General features: G+C 46.9%; 1 protein-coding gene across 1 annotated transcript in view; it reads left to right on the top strand.

The window, feature by feature from the left end:
- The window catches only part of POU2F3 (POU class 2 homeobox 3), an 82,401-nt gene that overhangs the window by 3,677 nt on the left and 59,762 nt on the right, over window positions 1-18,962 (top strand). Inside the window, exon 2 of the mRNA XM_087703784.1 lies at window positions 8,327-8,395. Within this exon, the coding sequence (XP_087559910.1) occupies window positions 8,327-8,395 (69 nt within the window). The remainder of the gene's footprint in view (window positions 1-8,326; window positions 8,396-18,962) is intronic.

Genomic DNA, 18,962 nt, shown 5'->3' with positions numbered 1-18,962 from the left:
GTTGGATGGCCTTGCAGTCCAAGGGACTCGCAGGAGTCTTCTCCAGCACCAGAGTTCAAAGGACTCCATTCTTTGGCTTCCTTCCTTCTCATTAGGTGACCAAAGAATTGGAGTTTCCTCTTCAGGATCTGGCCTTCGAAAGAGCAGTCAGGGTTGATCTCCTCTAGGACTGACTGGTTGGATGGCCTTGCAGTCCAAGGGACTCGCAGGAGTCTTCTCCAGCACCAGAGTTCAAAGGCTTCCATTCTTGTCGGGAACAACTAGCGAGGGGAACCTTTACCTTCATGGCTTAACACAGATCATGTTCAAAGTTATAACCTGGACATTTCTACCCCAATTATGACATTAGAAGAGGAGAAAAAATTCAGAACATGAAAGTTAGAATTTGTAACCAGTTTGGGTTGCTGTAATTAGGCTGTCCAACAAAGTTTAGAAGCGAGAGATTCTCTTTCCCTCTTGTTCCATTCTGTAGAAAGTTTCTGTTGTAGTTTTGGAAACCCAGAATAAAAAGAATAAGAGCAAGAAATTATAATCCCTTTTACTATTTAGCCAAGCCAAAGGGAACTGAGAGACTGTAGTTTGAAGGTAGTTTGAAGTTTGAAGAACAAGCGTATTTGTTACCCTGTAGATTCACTTTTGCAAACAATCCCGAAGCTGTGATTGTGATGCATTTATTTTACAGCCTGGATACCACGACGCCATTGTTAGAAATGGTAGATTTTAGTGGTTACCTTTTTAGATGAAGAAGTGTCACCTTGGCCACAAAAATGGCTATTAGAATCTTCTAATGTCTCTGCAGCCTCCTTTCCTCTTTCTCAGCAAATGGAGTTTCTGAGCCAATGGAAATTGGTTTCAAAATCACCTCCAGACAGTGGTAATCCCCCAGATATTCTCTTTCGTTTCAAACCAAGTTGTCTATTTGTGTGTGAGAGAGATGTGTCATCACCTCCAATAGCTTTCCTTGAGTTGGATCTTCTCTTTCACACACTTGCTCTTCTCACGTGAATGTAGGGTAGAAAGTAAAGCATTTTATGTTGTACCTGGCCTTCAGACTAAATAAAGATGATTTAAATGGCCTTGTTGCTTCTGTACATTAAGTGTCATTTTCATGAACATTGTAAGTAGAACAAGAAGCAATGGGTGGAAACTAATCAAGGAGGGAAGCAACCTAGAACTAAGGAGAAATTTCCTGACAGTGAAAACAATTAATCAGTGGAACAACTTGCCTCCAGAGGTTGCGAATGCTCCAACTCTGGAAGTTTTTAAGAAGAGATTGGACCACCATTTGACTGGCATAGGGTAAAGCTCCTGCCTGGAGCAAGGGGTTGGACTAGAAGACCTCCGAGGTCCTTCCAACTGTGTTATCTGAATGTTTATTGAATGAATGCTGCAGAACGGTGGAATATCTTTAGTGTGACGGCAGTAAGATTGTGTTTTTGTAACGATGGTTTAGGAGTATGGAAGAGTTGATAGCTAGGTTAGTCCAATACTGGGCAGAATGAGACCCAATAATTGCTTCAGGATGCATACTGGGTTTTTCATTTTTTGTTTGTTTGTTCGTTTTTGTTTCTCAATTTAATAATGGGACCCACAAAATGATTCCCCTGGACACTTATCAAAGTCCTTGCACGACAGTTCAATATTTGACAAGCGATCTGCTCACACGACATCCAGGGACCATGATGGCAAATCTATTGTATGCATGCCATAGATGGCATCCAGAGCCATATATGCCAGCACAGCACCCTCGGCAGCCCATAGCTCTGGCACGCATGTATGTGTCAGCCAATTGATTTTCAGCCTCCCGGAGCCTGTTTTTTGCCCTCCCTAAGCTCTGGACGCTTTTCTGAAGGCTGGGGAGAGTGAAAATTCCCCCCCCCCATGCACGGGAATCACTCACACATGTGTGGGGGGGATTGTTCATGCATGCGCAGGTGGGGGGGTCACTCATGCATGCACAGGTGGGGGTCACTCACACATGCACAGGTGGGGGGTCACTCACGCATAGCAATAGCAGTTAGACTTATATACCGCTTCATAGGGCTTTCAGCCCTCTCTAAGCGGTTTACAGAGTCAGCATATTGCCCCCAACAACAATCTGGGTCCTCATTTCACCCACCTCGGAAGGATGGAAGGCTGAGTCAACCTTGAGCCGGTGAGATTTGAACAGCCGAACTGCAGAACTGCAGTCAGCTGAAGTAGCCTGCAGTGCTGCATTTAACCACTGTGCCACCTCGGCTCTCTGCATGCACAGGTGGCCCTCGGCATGCACAGGTGGGGGGGTCACTCACGCATGCACAGCTGGGGGTCACTCACCCATGCACAGCTGGGGGGTTCACTCACCCATGCACAGGTGGGTGGATGCAATAGCCTGTGCAGAACACAGTTTGGGCACACCTTAGAAAAAGGTGAGCCATTCCTGTCCTAGGAATCCCCCGTCCCTTTTAAGGAGCCTCCAGTAGGGCCTCCAGAGACCGCAGCCAAAAAGGGAGGGTAGAGAAATGCTGCACGGGGCATCGACCGTTTCGCTCTGCTTTCTGCTGAAGAGGCAACTTACTTCGGGGTTTCAAAATGCCACTCGCCACCTTGGCAGGGCTGACGCCCGCCGTGGAGAACTTCAAAGCCCTCTTCTCTTCTGCAACGCGTTGGCTGGGGCGCGAGCTTTCCCTTCTGCCGTCCAACTGAAGCAACGAAGCTGTGTGGGAAAGCTGACGGGTGAAACTTGCTTTGTGGGGTAATGAAACCGGCGAGTCTGACTGTGTTGCACAAGCTTTGGAAGGCTTGCTCCTTCTCAGTTAGCTAATTAATCCAAGTTCCCCTTCCAGAGACCAAGAGATCAGTTCTGGCGAACGAGGGCGACCAAGGATGACCCCTGGCATCACAGGGAAGAGGGCGAGCAGCCTGAATTTCTTCCCCCGTGGAAGAAAAAACAAAACCACTCTAAATGTGAAGGAGGCATCCTTCTAAGAGAGGCAACCTCGTGCCAAACACATTTCCTAAATGACGTTGCCAATCATGTGCCTCGGTTGAAAGCCTGGAGGTGTGTGCTCAGCCAAGGAATTCACAAGGCGGTTAGCTGCTGATGCTACCTGTGACGAGATTCTCTTCCCGTAACCAGCCTGTTTGATGTTAAATCCAATTTAATTATAACTGGCAAGTTGGCAATTGCCCCAAGCAGCCTCATCTGGAATCTCTGCTCGGTTTCTTTGTGCCGGAGCCAAGAATCGAAGAAAACTGGGAACAGGTGTTCTTAGAACTTAGCTCTTCCAAGCTGGGATTCTATCGGGATTGGCATCTGATCAGGAAAAGGGCACTCAAAAAAAAAACAAAAGGCTGCCCCTCCATGCCACGGCAGATGGCAAGGGATGGAAAACGCCTGCCAACAACACGGAGTTGGGTTGAGCACTGTTTGTTCCGTTCAGCTCAGAAAACTCACGTCTCGGCGGAGCCCCAATCTCTGAGCATACGTGGAGTGCCTTCTTTTTGGTGCAGGATGTTTCATTTCATTTCATTTCATTTATTGAATTTATAGGCTGCCTATAAATGCCTACTTACAGGCATTACAGAAATGAAAAATATTAAAAAGGATTAAAACAATAAGATACAACAAGATTAAGAAAAAAAACACAACATGCACCCAGTCTAAGCGGGGCTGGACCTCAATCAAGAGGTCAACAGCCCCAGGCCTGCCGGAAAAGCCAGGTTTTAATAGCTTTTCGGAAGGCTATGAGAGCGGGTAGCAGAGGTGGGTTCCTACCAGTTCGCACCAGTTCGGTAGAACCGGTTCGTCAAATCTACCGAACCAATTAGAAGAGGTTCTACCAGTGGACCCGGAAAGCACGCCACACCTACAGAAGAGGTTCTAAAAAAATTTGAAGCCCACCACTGTGAGACACACACACACACACACACACACACACACACACACACAGACTCACACAGAGAGAGAGAAAGAGAAAGAAAGGAAGAAAGAAAGAAAGAAAGAAAGAAAGAAAGAAAGAAAGAAAGAAAGAAAGAAAGAAAGAAAGAAAGAAAGAAAGAAAAAAGAAAGAAAAAGTGAGAGAGAGATGAAAGAAAAAAAGGAAAAAGGGTCAGAGAGACAAAAGGAAGGAAAGAGAGAGAGAGAGAGAGAGAGAGAGAGAGAGAGAGAGAGAACACTTGGCCGGCAAGCCACTCCCACCAGGTCACATGGCTGGCAAGTCACTCCCACAAAGGAGGCCACACCCACAGAGTAGGTTCAAAAAAAATTTGAAACCCACCACTGGCGGGTAGGGTCCAGATCTCTGGGGGTAGCTCATTCCATAGGGCCGGAGCGGCAACAGAGAAGGCCCTACACTCCGAGGCGTCATCAGCCGGCATTGTCCAGCTGAAGGCACCCGGAGAAGGCCCATCCTGTGCGATCTTATCGGTCTTAGGGAGGTATGCGGTAGGAGACGGTCTCGTAGGTATTCGGGTTCTAGGCCATGTAGGGCTTTAAAGGTGGTAACCAGAACTGTATGTTCTTACAGTACTGTTCCACCTAGGCAGGAGATGTTTCAATCTTGCACAGATCTCTAGATAAAAGAATCGGGAGAACAGAAGGCAGAGAAAAACCTCTTTCTACCCAGGGCCCTAAAAAGTAGAATTCCCAAGCAGCATAAACCCTACAGAGAAAAAGGCAAACCGACGGTTGTCAGCTGTCCCAGGGCGAACCTCCTTCTACAAACCAGATTCTGGTACTGAAAATACTCCAGTCTTGTTTTTGGATTAAGAATGGCATCTTATTGGAATTTTGGGACCGATCCCAGGGCTTGTTCTGACCGAGGCATCCCGAGAACATGAAGCAAACTCCTGACAAAAAAGCCCCCCTTTTATTAACTTACTGTGAATTCTGCTCATTCGCATCCAGCAAAGTCTTTCAAGGGATTGTGGGAAGTTATCACCCAGCCCTCTCCCAGAAAAATGAAATATCCTAGGAAATACTGAAAAGGCAGAATATTTCTCTGGATGTGAATAGAAAGAAACGTGTTTTAAAAGACAGGATAGCTGCCTGTAGCTTCCTGCCCATCCCCACTTTGTCAATGGGCCATTAAGAAGGCCAAGCTAACAAAGAGTTCTCCCCTTCAGCTCCAGGGGGATGGGATTAAGGCATGATAATATTGGCACTTTACCCAACTCCCCACATGGCATCTGAGAACTCAACCAAACCTGGATTCAAAATACAGCTTAGACAGTTGTCCCTGCATGGCCCCATGGGAGTCTGACAACCAATCAGAATACATTTCTTACACAGGAACAGGAAACAGAGAGGTGGGACTGAACAGGTTATAAAAAGGCTAGCAAGCCCCTCCCTCAGCCCTTCTCTTCTTCTCCACCAACATTGAAGCATGTGATCACCTTTTCTGTTCAGGGCTCAAGCCATGTGGCCCTGTCCACCAATAAACCATCTTTCCAAGCAGCCTCCATGTCTCCAGTGTCTTTTTCCCCACTTGGAGCCGAACCCAGAAGGACATTTCTTTCATCAGGAGGATTTACAGTCACAGACATTATCTGGCTTGGAGAGCTGCCAGGCCGAGATCTGCAAAACTTAGCAAGGAATCTCGGAGAGTCACAAACCAATGAAGAGAACTAATTGTCTCCTGCAAACTCCACTCCCCTTTCACCCCTCTTTTATTTCCTCTGGGAGGGGGCCATTCATCGTCCACCTGTGGCTTTACTCCCTTGTTCTTTAGCTGTTCCCTTCATCTGGCAACTCTGGGCATGCGCACACTGGGAACAGGCTCCAGCTGTTCGTCTGCCTCACTGATGTCTGACTCTCAAGGCAGCTGATAACTGGCATACGGCTCTGGCCCCCTCTCTGCCTCCGACACAGAGCCCTCATCCGAGCCTTCCCCAGACTCCAGGACTGGCCCATCTTCCTCCCCAACCTCCTCACCGTCCGAATCTGCTCCAGCTACGCTGGCGGGTCACAACAGGTCTAACGTAATTTTTTTAGACTGAAAAGGTTAAGGCCCACCATCTTAAAGCAGATTTCCCCCCTCCTCTGCAAGTTTGTTTAAAATTGTTTACAATTTGTGATCAAGCGAGTCCAACATGAAATCGTGAACTTGGTGGCTTGTTCCCCGTCCTCCAGGGAAGGACCAAGCTGATGTTATGATTAATTGCTTCGAACAGTTGCTCAATAAATGGTTGCGCAAGTCGAAGGCTACCTGTAGTTCTTTGGAGCATCTCTGAGCATCTTCCCTCCCCCCCCCAAAAAAACCCTCTTTTGCATTATCTTTCGCTATTGCTGGTTCCTCTGCAGGCTGGAGCCCGTAAGGTGCAGAAGCTGTACCACTTCCTTCTTCAGCCTGCTGGAAAAGAACAATTGTGTGTTGTGGAACTCGGCTTAACTGGTAGCCTTGTTATTTTTCAAAGGAAACCTCACCTGGCCAAACCACAGGTAATGCAAACAGAGCGTTCCGCTGTGAAAAAGAAAAGAAAGTGTCATTCAGGGATGCAAATTGCCCTTCTGTGTTTACTTTCTCTCTCTCTCTCTCTCTGTTTGAGATAAAAAAAGAGGGATCAACGAATAGATGTTTATGCAAATTACGTTGCACAGTCGGCCAGATGTTCAGACGGGATGTGTCATTTTTGTCCACCTACCCAGTCTTCCCGAGAACCTGGGAGAGGCAGATGCTGTACTTTGATGGCATTAAAAGGCTTTGTCCCAGGTTGTCAGCTCTTCCAAGGAAAGCTGCCTTCTGCAATTGACTGATGGGGATTTTGTCAATGCCGACAAAATTGGTGCTCCAGATGCTTTGGGATTGTACCCAAGGCACTTATTGCTGTCGGTACTTCTATTTTTGCTTTCTTTGGCCACAGGTGTTCTACTTCTATTTGTACAGGTAGTCCTCCACTTACGACAGTTTACTTAGTGGCTGTTCAAAGTTACAACAGCACGGAAAAAAAGGGACTTTTGCAATTGACTGATGGGGATTTTGTCAATGCCGACAAAATTGGTGCTCCAGATGCTTTGGGATTGTACCCAAGGCACTTCTATTTTTGCTTTCTTTGGCCACAGGTGTTCTACTTCTATTTGTACAGGTAGTCCTCCACTTACGACAGTTTGCTTCGTGACCGTTCAAAGTTACAACAGTACAGAAAAAAGGGACTTATGACCATTATTCATGCTTATGACTGTTGCAACATCCCCGTGGTCACCTGATTTACATTTAGCTGCCTGGCAACTGACTCACGTTTATGACGGTTGTCGTGTCCCAGGGCCAGGCAATCCCCTTTGGCGACTTTCTTTTTTTGGAATATACTTTTTTTTATTTTCCATTTTCATAACATATAATCACATGTATACTATTACATAGCCAATATCCTATTGTATTACGTAGTAATTACATCAGTTCCTCTTGTCATCAACGCCCAGGAAGATAAAAACCCATTATTAGCTCTTCTGCTCTCCATACACCTCTTTCTTCTGCCTCTCTCCTACCTCCTTTCTTCCCTCCATCACCCTTTCCTACTCTACTTCCCCTTCCTTTCTCCTTCTCCTCTCTCTTCATTCCACTCCTCCTTATCCTCCTTATCCTCCTCATCTTCCCCCCTTACCCTCTCTCCTATCCCTCTCTTCCTATCTTTCTTCTCTCCTCTGTTTCCCACTCTTCCTCTCCTTCACTTGGTGTATTTCAGCTTCTGAGCAAACTCCATTCTATGTTGATGGTATTTATGCTTCCATATCAATATACTTAACGTATCTTAGTTTTAAAGAAAAAATAAGAGAAGACAGTATACATGTGCAATCATATTACATTAAAGTCTAACACCCCTCGTCAAGCCTAATATTCAGACCCAAAATTAACATCCGGTTCAACCGAACTGGTGCTAACCATCTGAATCCCATCCCTGGACCTGATCCTTCCTTGTTGAAGTACTTCCTTCTCCAGATTTTTAGAAGGACCTCTTTACATAATCTGAGATGCTTTTCTGCACCTCTTCTGGTTAAGAAACCCAAGTCAATTCTGGGGCTGTTTTTGTCTCCTTGACCCATGAGGGGAAACGTCTCCTCGGTTTCTTCTGTCATCTCCCTGCCTTTGGGCAGCCGGGACATTGTTAGGATGGAGGAAAGCTCCAAGCTCCATGAGAGTAGGAGGAGAGAGAGAGGAGAGGAGCATCAACGCAAGGAGGGTTGATGACTTTATGAATATTCTAGAGATTGCTCATGTAGGTATTAGAAATCTGAAAGTCTGAAGACAGATTACTCTAATGATGCTCTCCGTTGCTCACTCCGTTGGACTGGAAGGCGTGGGATCCGGTTGTGTCAAGTCATTAACATCTGCCCGTGTTCCGTTTTCAGAAATGAAAATGAACGGTGATGTGGCGGATTCCACAGAGATGAGGAATGACGGCAGTCACCGAGATCCTGGTAAGGAAATATGTCTCTTCACCTTTTCTGGTGTCTCAACTAATGCCTCTCCACAACAGCCCACATTCTGAGATGAAGCTCCTGGCTGGGGATTGGAAGCTCATCCTTAGATTGGCATGCTTTGCCCCCAGGTTTCAGAAACTAGAAACAAGTTTCCATTCTAGGATGCCAACATTCAAATTCTCCTTTGAATCTTTTTTTTAACTGCTTCTTCGTCCTCTTGAATTTACTAGGATAACTATGGCTTTGGTGACCAAATATTTAAAAAAAACAGAATTTACTAATAGAAGAGAATTTTGGTAGATCAGGGATGAACTATGGAGTCCTTGATGCTCTCTGAACTTCTCTGGAAACTTGCAGATGTTTATTTTATTTTATTTTATTTAGTTTGCCAAACATGTACAAGAAAACAGGTATGAGTATGAACATGGACACGAAGAAAGGAAATGGGTATGAATAAATGGGGACAATAGGACCGGGATGGTGGGCACGCTGGTGCGCTTATGCACGCCCCCTTTACGGACCTCTTAGGAATGGGGTGAGGTCCACACTAGACAGTTTGAGGTTGAAGCTGTGGGGGGTTTGAGGATGTAACAACAGGTAGAGCATTCCAGGCGTTGACCACTCTGTTGCTGAAGTTGTAATTTTTGCAATCAAGTTTGGAGCGGTTTACCTTGAGTTTGTATCGATTGTTTGCCTGTGTATTATTGCGGTTGAAGCTGAAGTAGTCATTGACAGGTAGGACGTTGTAGCAGACAATTCCCTAACTAAGGAACACTGATGATGTTACGAAGTTGGGTAAAGAGACATCTACAAGAAAATAATAGCAATAGCAATAGCAGTTAGACTTATATACCGCTTCATAGGGCTTTCAGCCCTCTCTAAGCGGTTTACAGAGTCAGCATATCGCCCCCCACAGTCTGGGTCCTCATTTCACCCACCTCGGAAGGATGGAAGGCTGAGTCAACCTTGAGCCGGTGAGATTAGAACTGCTGAACTGCGGATAACAGCCGAAGTGGCCTGCAGTACTGCACCCTAACCACTGCGCCACCTCGGCTCAGAGAGCATCAAGGACTTCACAGAGAAAGAGGCTACAGAAAAAGAGTTGGTGGGAGTTTGCCCCTCACTTATGACATGGGTGTCTGGTCTATTATAGCTTTTAAGATGGTGCTGCAGCCGAAGTGGCGCAGTGGTTAAATGCAGCACTGCAGGCTACTTTAGCTGACTGCAGTTCTGCAGTTCGGCTGTTCAAATCTCACCGGTTCAGGGTTGACTCAGCCTTCCATCCTTCTGAGGTGGGTAAAATGAGGACCCGGATTGTTGTTGGGGGCAATATGCTGACTCTGTAAACCGCTTAGAGAGGGCTGAAAGCCCTATGAAGTGGTATATAAGTCTAATTGCTATTGCTATTGCTAACAGGCAATCTCCGGATAACTAAGAATTGATGTGACTGTCTCGTTGCCTCATACCTCTGGCTGTGAAGTAATCCTAGCCCTGAAGTACTATACGTCAGTTCTAGTCTACTTAAGTTCTCCATAAAGGTTGAAATCTATCTTCAAGGCAGAGCCATTCGAGAGCCCAAGCACTTCTGCTGACTCTGCTTCCTTCACGATGATTTTTTGGAGTTTGCCTTGTTGCCATCTTAATTATCAGCAATCTCGGAAAGGTGAGATTATCCTGACACATGTAAAGTGTGTTAATAAGGCATAAATTAGTCCACCTTACGCTCCTGGTAACAGGATCCAGAGAAAACGCTTGTGGTTATGCAGTTCAAAGGAATTATTATAGTAATTTCCTCCAAAATGAATAAACCATACCTCCAAAAGAGCTTAAAGGCCAAATCCTTTTAACATCCAGAATTTGAACATCAGTACCCTAATTCCTTCAGGAATTTTGTTTTACAAAAACAATGAGCTATCGTCTCTGCCCACCTCCATTCATTTGACTGCACTTCCAAGCACTGATGTTTGGATTTGACTTTAACAGTGATCATAGCAGAGGAGGTATTCAGCAGGTTCTGACCATTTCTGAAGAATCGGTAGCTGAAATTTTGAGTACCTCAGAGAACCGGTAAATACTACCTCAGGCTGGCCATGCCCCCATCTATTCTCTGCCTCCCGAGTCCCAGCTGATCAGGAGGAAATGGAGATTTTACAATATCCTTCCTCTGCCTCCCCCACCAAGTCATGCCCACCTAGCCACGCCCACAGAACCGGTAATAATTTTTTTTTGAATCCCACCACTGGATCATAACATGCTCTTTCCAATATGGATAGTCCTGGACTTACAACACTTCACTTAGTGACCATGACTATGCAAAGCTACAACAGCACTGGAAACAGGGACCTACAACCATTTTTCCTACCTACAACCCAGTGGTGGGATTCCAAAAAAAAATTACATGGTGAGTGTGGTGTAGGGTTTCCTGCCCAGGCAGGGGGTTGGGCTAGAAGACCTCCAAGGTACCTTCCAACCCTGTTATTCTATTTTCTATCTCCAACCTTGGTCTCCAACCTTGGTAACTTGAATACTTGTGAACTTCAACTCCCAGAATTCCCCATGCAGGGAAGCCAATCTGGCTGGGGAATTCTGGGAGTTGAAGTCCGCAAGTCATAAAGTTGTCAAGGTTGGAGGTCCCTAGGCTAAAAGGTTGACTCTTGGCTTGGAAGCGCCTAGTTGTAGGACTTTCCTGGGTTGACCAACACACAGAAGTCTCAAAGTACATTCCACAAAATATAGTTTAGTACTCCGCACAGGTTGCCACACATTAAAAACACTGTGGGAACTTAAAAACCATAGCTTCCACTCTTAATTATCTCATGCGGATTGGAGGACTTGAATGTGGCTTCAAGTGGGAAGGATGTGTTTTCCTGAGAGATGAGAAACTCCAACAGTGATATGAGAAGGCGATGTCCCAATGCTCAACAGGAATGTGTATGAGCAACACCGGTTACAACAACTTTGGCACACACACACAGTCATTGCAACGGCTAGATTAGCCAAGCCTGTGCTAAACTTCCAACTACCAGTTTCCAAAGTAAAGTTTAGGCATGTTGATTAGGGTTGTAGTATTGGATTGTCCATAGCTAAGTGCAACACCACCATCAGCAAGGAACGAAGTGTGCAGAAACTGCTACCGAACGTAGGTAGAAAGAACTAGCTAGAAAAATGGAGTAGCCAAGGTTGGTCTAGAACAGTGTTTCTCAACCTTGGCGACTTTAAGTCCTGTGGACTTCAATTCCCAGAATCCCCCAGCCAGCACAGCTTTTGTCCTTAGTTTATTTTTAAAAATGGAACTACATTTCACTTCTTTTGTAACAAAATTTCAAGAGCAGAATCTTGTTGGCCTACAGTTGATTGGAGTTTAGAGTTTAGAGTTTTATTTCATTTGTATGCCGCCCTTTTCCCTGAAGGGACTCAGGGCGGCTCACAACTCAAGCAAGGGAAGGGGGATACAGACCGTTGACAACAACACAAAACAATACATAATTAAAAAGCGCAACAATCATACCATTCGAGATAGGGGCAATAATTCTTTAGCCCCAGGCCTGTCGGAACAGCCAGGTTTTAAGGGCTATGCGGAAGGCCTGGAGGGTGGTGAGGGTGCGAATCTCCACGGGGAGTTCGTTCCAGAGGGTCGGAGCAGCCACAGAGAAGGCCCTCCTCCGGGTAGTCGCCAGTCGGCATTGGCCGGCGGATGGAATTCGGAGGAGGCCTAATCTGTGGGATCTAATCGGTCTATTGGAGGTAATTGGCAGCAGGCGGTCTCTCAAGTACCCAGGTCCAATACCATGAAGGGCTGCCCATGTGTGTCTCAACAGCAATGGTCAACTAGAAAATCATTTGCAAGGTTCGGGGAAGACAAGCTGATGTTGGGACAAAACTCTTAAAGGAAGGAAGTTCATCCACAAATGGTCAAGAGGTAGGATGTGGAACTACTCAGAAACAACTCCTGACAAAGTGATCCTTCCTTGAAATTTAATGTTCCTCCATGTCTTTGTGGGGGGTTTTTTTTTTGGGGGGGGGGAATGGTTGACTCTCAACCTGCTGCCCTCATTACCTTCTCCTAGCTTTAGAAGCCCTAAGATGTCATCAAGGTTGTGAGTCCAGAGCCACAAGATCTGAACTGTCAGAACTGGTTCTATTACAAGATCGAGAGCTTAGATCTTTGGGATTAACTCAACAAGTGCTTTATTCTTCTCTTCTCATGAGACTTCAGCTGGAGAGATGATTTCCCTCTGCCTTCCTATGAGGTTCCAAGATGGAGAACACAGTCCACTCTTGGGCCCAGGGGCCGAGTCCAAATCTGATTAACCCTTGGCTCAATCTACAGACAGAGACAGATTAACAGAGTTGGAAGGGACCTTGGAGGTCTTCTAGTCCAACCCCCTGCCTAGGCAGGAAACCCTATACCACATCAGACAAGTGGTTATCCAACATCTTCTTAAAAATGTCCAGTGTTGGAGCAGTCACAACGTCTGGAGGCAAGTTGTTCCACCGATCAATTGCTGTCACTGTCAGGAAATTCCTCCTCAGTTCTAAGTTGCTTCTTTCCTTGATTAGTTTCCACCCATTGCTTCTTGTCCTACCCTCAGGTGCCTTGGAGAATAGTTTGACTCCTTCTTCTTTGTGGCAACCCCTGAGATATTGGAAGGCTCCTATCATGTCACCCCTGGTCCTTCTTTTCATCAAACTAGACATATCCAGTTCCAGCAACAATTCTTCACATGTTTTAGCCTCCAGTCCCCTAATCCTCTTTGTTGCTGTTCTCTGCACTCTTTCTAGAGTCTCCACATCTTTTCTACATCGTGGCAGCCATAACTGGATGCAAATATTCCAAGTGTGGCCTTACCAAGGCCTTATAAAGTGTCTACTGTGGACCTCACCCTATTTGTAAGAGGTTCTGTAAGGGGGCATGCATAAGCACACCCACGTGCCAACTGTCCCTGTCCTACTGTCCCCATTTATTCACAGACATTTCCTGTATTCATAATCATGCTTATACTCACATCTGTTAGCTTATACATGCTTGACTAAAGAAATAAATAAATCCCCAGCGAAACCTGGAACACCACAAAACTCCATGAAGAAGATGCGGCTCTCCTGCATACTGCAACGTGCTCTACATGGGGCTGCCCTTGAGGAGTATTCGGCGACTTCAGCTAGTCCAGAATGCAGCCGCGCGAGCGATTGTGGGTGCACCCCGTTTCACCCACATAACACCTATCCTCCGCGAGCTGCACTGGCTACCGGTCGATCTCCGGATACGCTTCAAGGTGCTACTTGTCACTCATAAAGCCCTCCATGGTAGTGGATCTGGGTACTTGAGAGACCGCCTGCTGCCAATTACCTCCACACGACCTATCAGATCTCACCGATTGGGCCTCCTCCGAGTTCCATCTGCAGGTCAATGCTGACTGGCGACCACGCGGAGGAGAGCCTTCTCGGTGGCAGCTCCGACCCTATGGAACGATCTCCCCGTGGAGATTCGCACCCTCACCACCCTCCAGACCTTCCGCACAGCCCTCAGAATCTGGCTATCCCGTCAGGCCTGGGGCTAAGATTGTAACCCGCCCGAATGGTATGAATGTTGTGTTTTTAATTATGTATTGTCGTATATGTAAAAGTTTGTTTTTCCCCTCTTCCCTTTCGGATTGTGAGCCGCCCTGAGTCCCCCCAGGGAAAAGGGCGGCATACAAATAAACTTCTGAATCTGAATCTGAATCTGAATCCTGAAATCTTCCAAAGACCTCAGTGGCAGAGGAGGGTGCCAGGGGATCATGCCCTGCGCTTCCCCCACCCTCCCACCCCCATGCCAGCAAGAGGCAGGGAAGACAGCTGACACCTTCAGGGTTTTCGTTTGCAGCCTGCTGTTTCTTTATCTGCCTGCAAAAGGGCTCAACCCAAATCCACAATCCTGGGAAAATGGGGGGGAAAAACAACTCCCTCTCTTCCATCCAAGTTTACTATCGATTTGGGGGAAGAGGCCAAGACCTCTTCCCGAGGGAACGCCGGCATTAAAGGAGGCTAGCCTTTGACAATCCCCCCCCTCCCTTCTTTTCAATCGATTTGTTTTGATGGATGTCTTTAAAAATAAAATCTGGCAGAGGTAACTCCTCCCTCTCTTCTTGAGAAGCCAGGATGAGTAGGCAGGGACTCAAATCTTTGTTTATTTGTGGCGAGCAATAGGTCTCTATCTCCCTGGATCGCAACAGCCCTTTGGAAATGGGGTGTGGTTGAGGGGAGGGTGGGGGCGAGGCAAGGCCTATTTCTATTTCTTTTTTTTAAAGGGAGAAAAACACCACGGAACAGGGGAAGGCAGCTCCAGCACACCTGTCCGTAACTGAATGGCTTTAGGCCATTGGGAACCATGCTTCTCATTCCCCGCCCCTCTCCCACCGGACAAACGGGGAAACCTTCCAGAATCTTCCGCAATCCCCCGCTGCACTCAGGTAGACTAAATAGCAATAGCAATAGCAGTTAGACTTATATACCGCTTCATAGGGCTTTCAGCCCTCTCTAAGCGGTTTACAGAGTCGGCATATTGCCCCCAACAACAATCCGGGTCCTCATTTTACCCACCTCGGAAGGATGGAAGGCTGAGTCAACCCTGAGCCGGTGAGATTTGAACAGCCGAAGTGCAGAACTGCAGTAGCCTGCGGTGCTGCATTGAACCACTGCGCTACCTCGGCTCCAATCCACACACACCCTGTGTCAAATCCGGCTGGGAAACGAAGGGGTTTGAGAGCTAGTTCACCCAGGTGAGGTCTGGAGTATTTCACCGTGCAGGTGGGAAATCAACAAGCGTCCGTTCCAGGGGTGGGTTGCTGCGTCGGCGTTACTGCCGGTTGGTAGCGCATGCGATTTGCTCCGCGCCCGGGCAAAGATGCCTGTAAATAGGTCTGTGCATGTTCAGAAGATTAAAAATGCCCCCCGAAAAGATGCCGTGGTGATCAGGGAAGTGGTTTGGGGGGGTGGCCAGCCTGCTGTCCGTACCGGTTCGCCAACTCGGTCGCAATTTCCACTACCGGTTTCACCTCTAACTGGTGCAAACTGGTAGCAACCCACCTCTGGTACATTCCCTCACCCTCAGTTCTCCACCAGTTTCTTTGCATGTGGGAAATGGACATATTAGGGAAAGTGCAAAACTAGGATTCTTCTGCCAGCATCATGTTTTCAACAGGTGGAGAACGCCGTTGCATGTTTTCCCTTCCAATGTGAAGCTCAGGGCTTGTTTACCTCTTCTCTGTTGTTTTTTTCGGCGGGGGGGGGAGGGAAATGTAGGTCTTTCTGCAGTTGGGATTTCTCTTTCTTCCTTAAGGCGTTGGCTGTCACGAGGAGAGGGGGAAAACGGAAGCTGCATTAGAGAAACAAGGGAAGAATTTCAAGTAGAAGACAGATTCACTAGGAGATTCAGGTCCCGCCGCCTCTGAGAATCTGCTGCGTTCTGTCAAGCTCTTTGGAATGGAAAATGCCTTCTTAAATTGGAGCTCAGAAATCCCCTCTATCATACTGAGTAGAAGATAGCAATAGCAGTTAGACTTATATACCGCTTCATAGGGCTTTCAGCCCTCTCTAAGCGGTTTACAGAGTCAGCATATCGCCCCCAACAACAATCCGGGTCCTCATTTTACCCACCTCGGAAGGATGGAAGGCTGAGTCAACCTTGAGCCGGTGAGATTTGAACAGCCGAACTGCAGAACTGCAGTCAGCTGAAGTAGCCTGCAGTGCTGCACTCTAACCACTGCGCCACCTCGGCTCATGAGAGTGCCCTTTTCTCAGCGGTCACAAAGGAAAAGGTGGGATTTCTGGAGATGATCGTCTCTGTATTGCCACTGGACTAGGCGAGTCAAGACAGTGATGAGTGCTACCACACTTTTAGCGAAGTCATACTACTCAAACAAAGAAGAGTTCTTTACATGCAGAAAAACCCCAGTTCAGATGCCCACCAGGACTTACTTGGACTTAATCTTCGTAAATGTCAACGTCCACAAGGCAGTGACCGTTGCATTGTGAAGGCCAAAGGCAGAACGTCACGGATTACAGAGTTGTTTATCCATGTGTGGTCCTGCCATTGGGTTCTCAGCTTGTTTCACGGTTCCCTCGCCACGGGAACCAACGCTTGTGACCGGCTATGGTTTCCCATAGGCTGGGATGCCCACCAGGGGTGGGATTCAACATTATTTTACTACCGGTTCTCTGGGCGTGGTGTGGCTTGGTGGGCGTGGCTTGGTGGGCATGGTAAGTGGAAGGATACGGCAAAATCTCCATTCCCTCCCCATTCCAGGGGAAGGATATACTGTAAAATCTCCATTTCCACCAGAGATAGGTTTCTGCCAGTTCGCCCAGGATTGGGGTAAACCGATAGTGGTGGCAGCGGGAGGCTCCGTCCACCCACCCAGACACTTCTGCACATGTACAGCTAAATGGTAGTAAAATAAATTGAAACCTACCACTGATTTCCGCCCCACTCCAGGGCAAGGATACTGCAAAATCCCCATTTCCTCCCCACCCCGCCAACCTGCTTTCCAGCTCCGTTCTCCTATGGAGGGCAACAAAAGAAGATCCAGATGATCAGCTGGGACTCGGGAGGCAGCGAATATATATGGGGCGGGGCCAGCAGAGGTAGTGTTTGCCAGTTCTCCAAACTACTCAAAATTTCCACTACCAATTCACCTCCGGTGCCCACCGCCTCCAGATTTTGGTGGTTATTCTGTCGTCCCATTTTCTCTTAGCTTCCATGCACCTACCTCATTTTATCCAGATTGTCTTTCACTGCTTAACCATTTCCATGAATTCTTGAAAGTTCTAGCTTTGGAATTCCAGCTACTTTATCTTTTGTTGACCTCTGTTTCCATTATCTTGATTTTTCCAAGGGCCCCCACGAAAACCTGGCTATTCCGGCAGGCCTGGGGCTGTTGACCTCATGAACGAGGTCCAGCCCCACCCAGATTGAGTGTATGGTGTGTTGCTTTTAAATCTGTTTTCTCTTTCCCTTTTTTTAACTTTTTATCTTTTTAGTCTTGTATGTTGTAAGCCGGCCGGAGTCCTACGGGATTGGGCGGCATATAAATTTATTAAATTACAATTACAATTAATTATTTCCTGGAGTGACTTTGTCAGAGGTCCATGATATCAAGTGTCCAAAATATTTAGGCTTTTGTTTCCCTTACTTCTGGAACATCCACGCCCTTCTCTAAATCTGCCAACTGTAATCATCAATGCTCAAGATAAACTCCAATTCTTTCTTTGCATATAAATCATCTCATATATAATCCTATATTATCTAAAGTCAGATATAATCTAAGATGAGATTTTTAATACCTTGGGGAAACCTGCTGATCCGATCACAATGATCAATGCAGAGGAGAGCAACCAGGATGATAGCAATAGCAATAGCAGTTAGACTTATATACCGCTTCATAGGGCTTTCAGCCCTCTCTAAGCGGTTTACAGAGTCAGCATATCGCCCCCACAGTCTGGGTCCTCATTTCACCCACCTTGGAAGGATGGAAGGCTGAGTCAACCTTGAGACGGTGAGATTAGAACCGCTGAACTGCAGATAACAGTCAGCTGAAGTGGCCTGCAGTGCTGCACCCTAACCACTGCCCCACCTCGGCTTCCTGATTAGGGGACTGGGGACTGGAGACTAAAATGAACAGATGCAGTAGCCAAGACCAGTGTTCCAATATTTAGGGGGCTGCCACAAGGAAGAGGGGGGTTCAAGCTATTTTCCAACGCACCCGAAGGCCAGACAAGGAACAATGACAGTGAGAACAATCAACCCATGGAACAGACGTTGCCTTCTTCATCCTGCATCTAGTTTTGGTCACCACACTATAAAAAAGATCTTGAGACTCTAGAAAGAGTGCAGAGAAGAGCAACCAGGACGGTTAAGGGACTGGATGAACATACAATGAACAGTTGCAGGAACTGGGCATGGCTAGTCTAATAAAGAGAAGGACCAGGGAGACATGATAGCAGTGATCCAATATTTGAGGGGCTGCCACAGAGAGGAGGGGGCCAAGCTATTCTCCAAAGCCCCTGAAGGCCAGGCAAGGAATAATGGATGGAAACTGAACAAGGAGAGATTCAACCTGGAAATAAGGAGGAACTTTCTAACAGTGAGAACAATCAACCAATGGAACAGAAGTTGCCTTCGGAAGTTGTGGGAGCTTCATCCCTGGAGGCTTTCGAGAAAAGACTGGACTGCCCTCTGTCAGAAATGGTGCTAGGGTCTCCTGCTTGGGTGAGGGTTGGACTAGATGACCTACAAGGTCCCTTCCAACTCTGTTAATCTGTTAAATCTATTAATCCAATGTTTATTTAACTACGATTTGTTGGGAAAAAACATAACATGGTGGCCCTTTGGCTGTGCATGAGTCTGCACTGTGCATGAGTCTGCACTTTCTTCCCAATGTATACCTACCCAAAACAAACCATCTAACAAGGCTTGGGTAGCACACCTCAGCTGGGATCCTCCTGCCAATCACGGAGCAGCTGATTGCTATGGTAATTCTGGGCTGTAGAACATTTGCATAAAGCAGCTGATTTCCATAAGGGAACT

Source organism: Thamnophis sirtalis, unplaced genomic scaffold (assembly GCF_051295495.1).
Source record: "Thamnophis sirtalis isolate CommonGarterSnake01/CBP01778 unplaced genomic scaffold, rThaSir2_p1.2 scaffold_2, whole genome shotgun sequence".
NCBI classification, from domain to species: Eukaryota; Metazoa; Chordata; class Lepidosauria; order Squamata; family Natricidae; genus Thamnophis; species Thamnophis sirtalis.
Note: the sequence above shows the minus strand (reverse complement) of the source record. Positions and strands in the feature narration are given on the sequence as shown.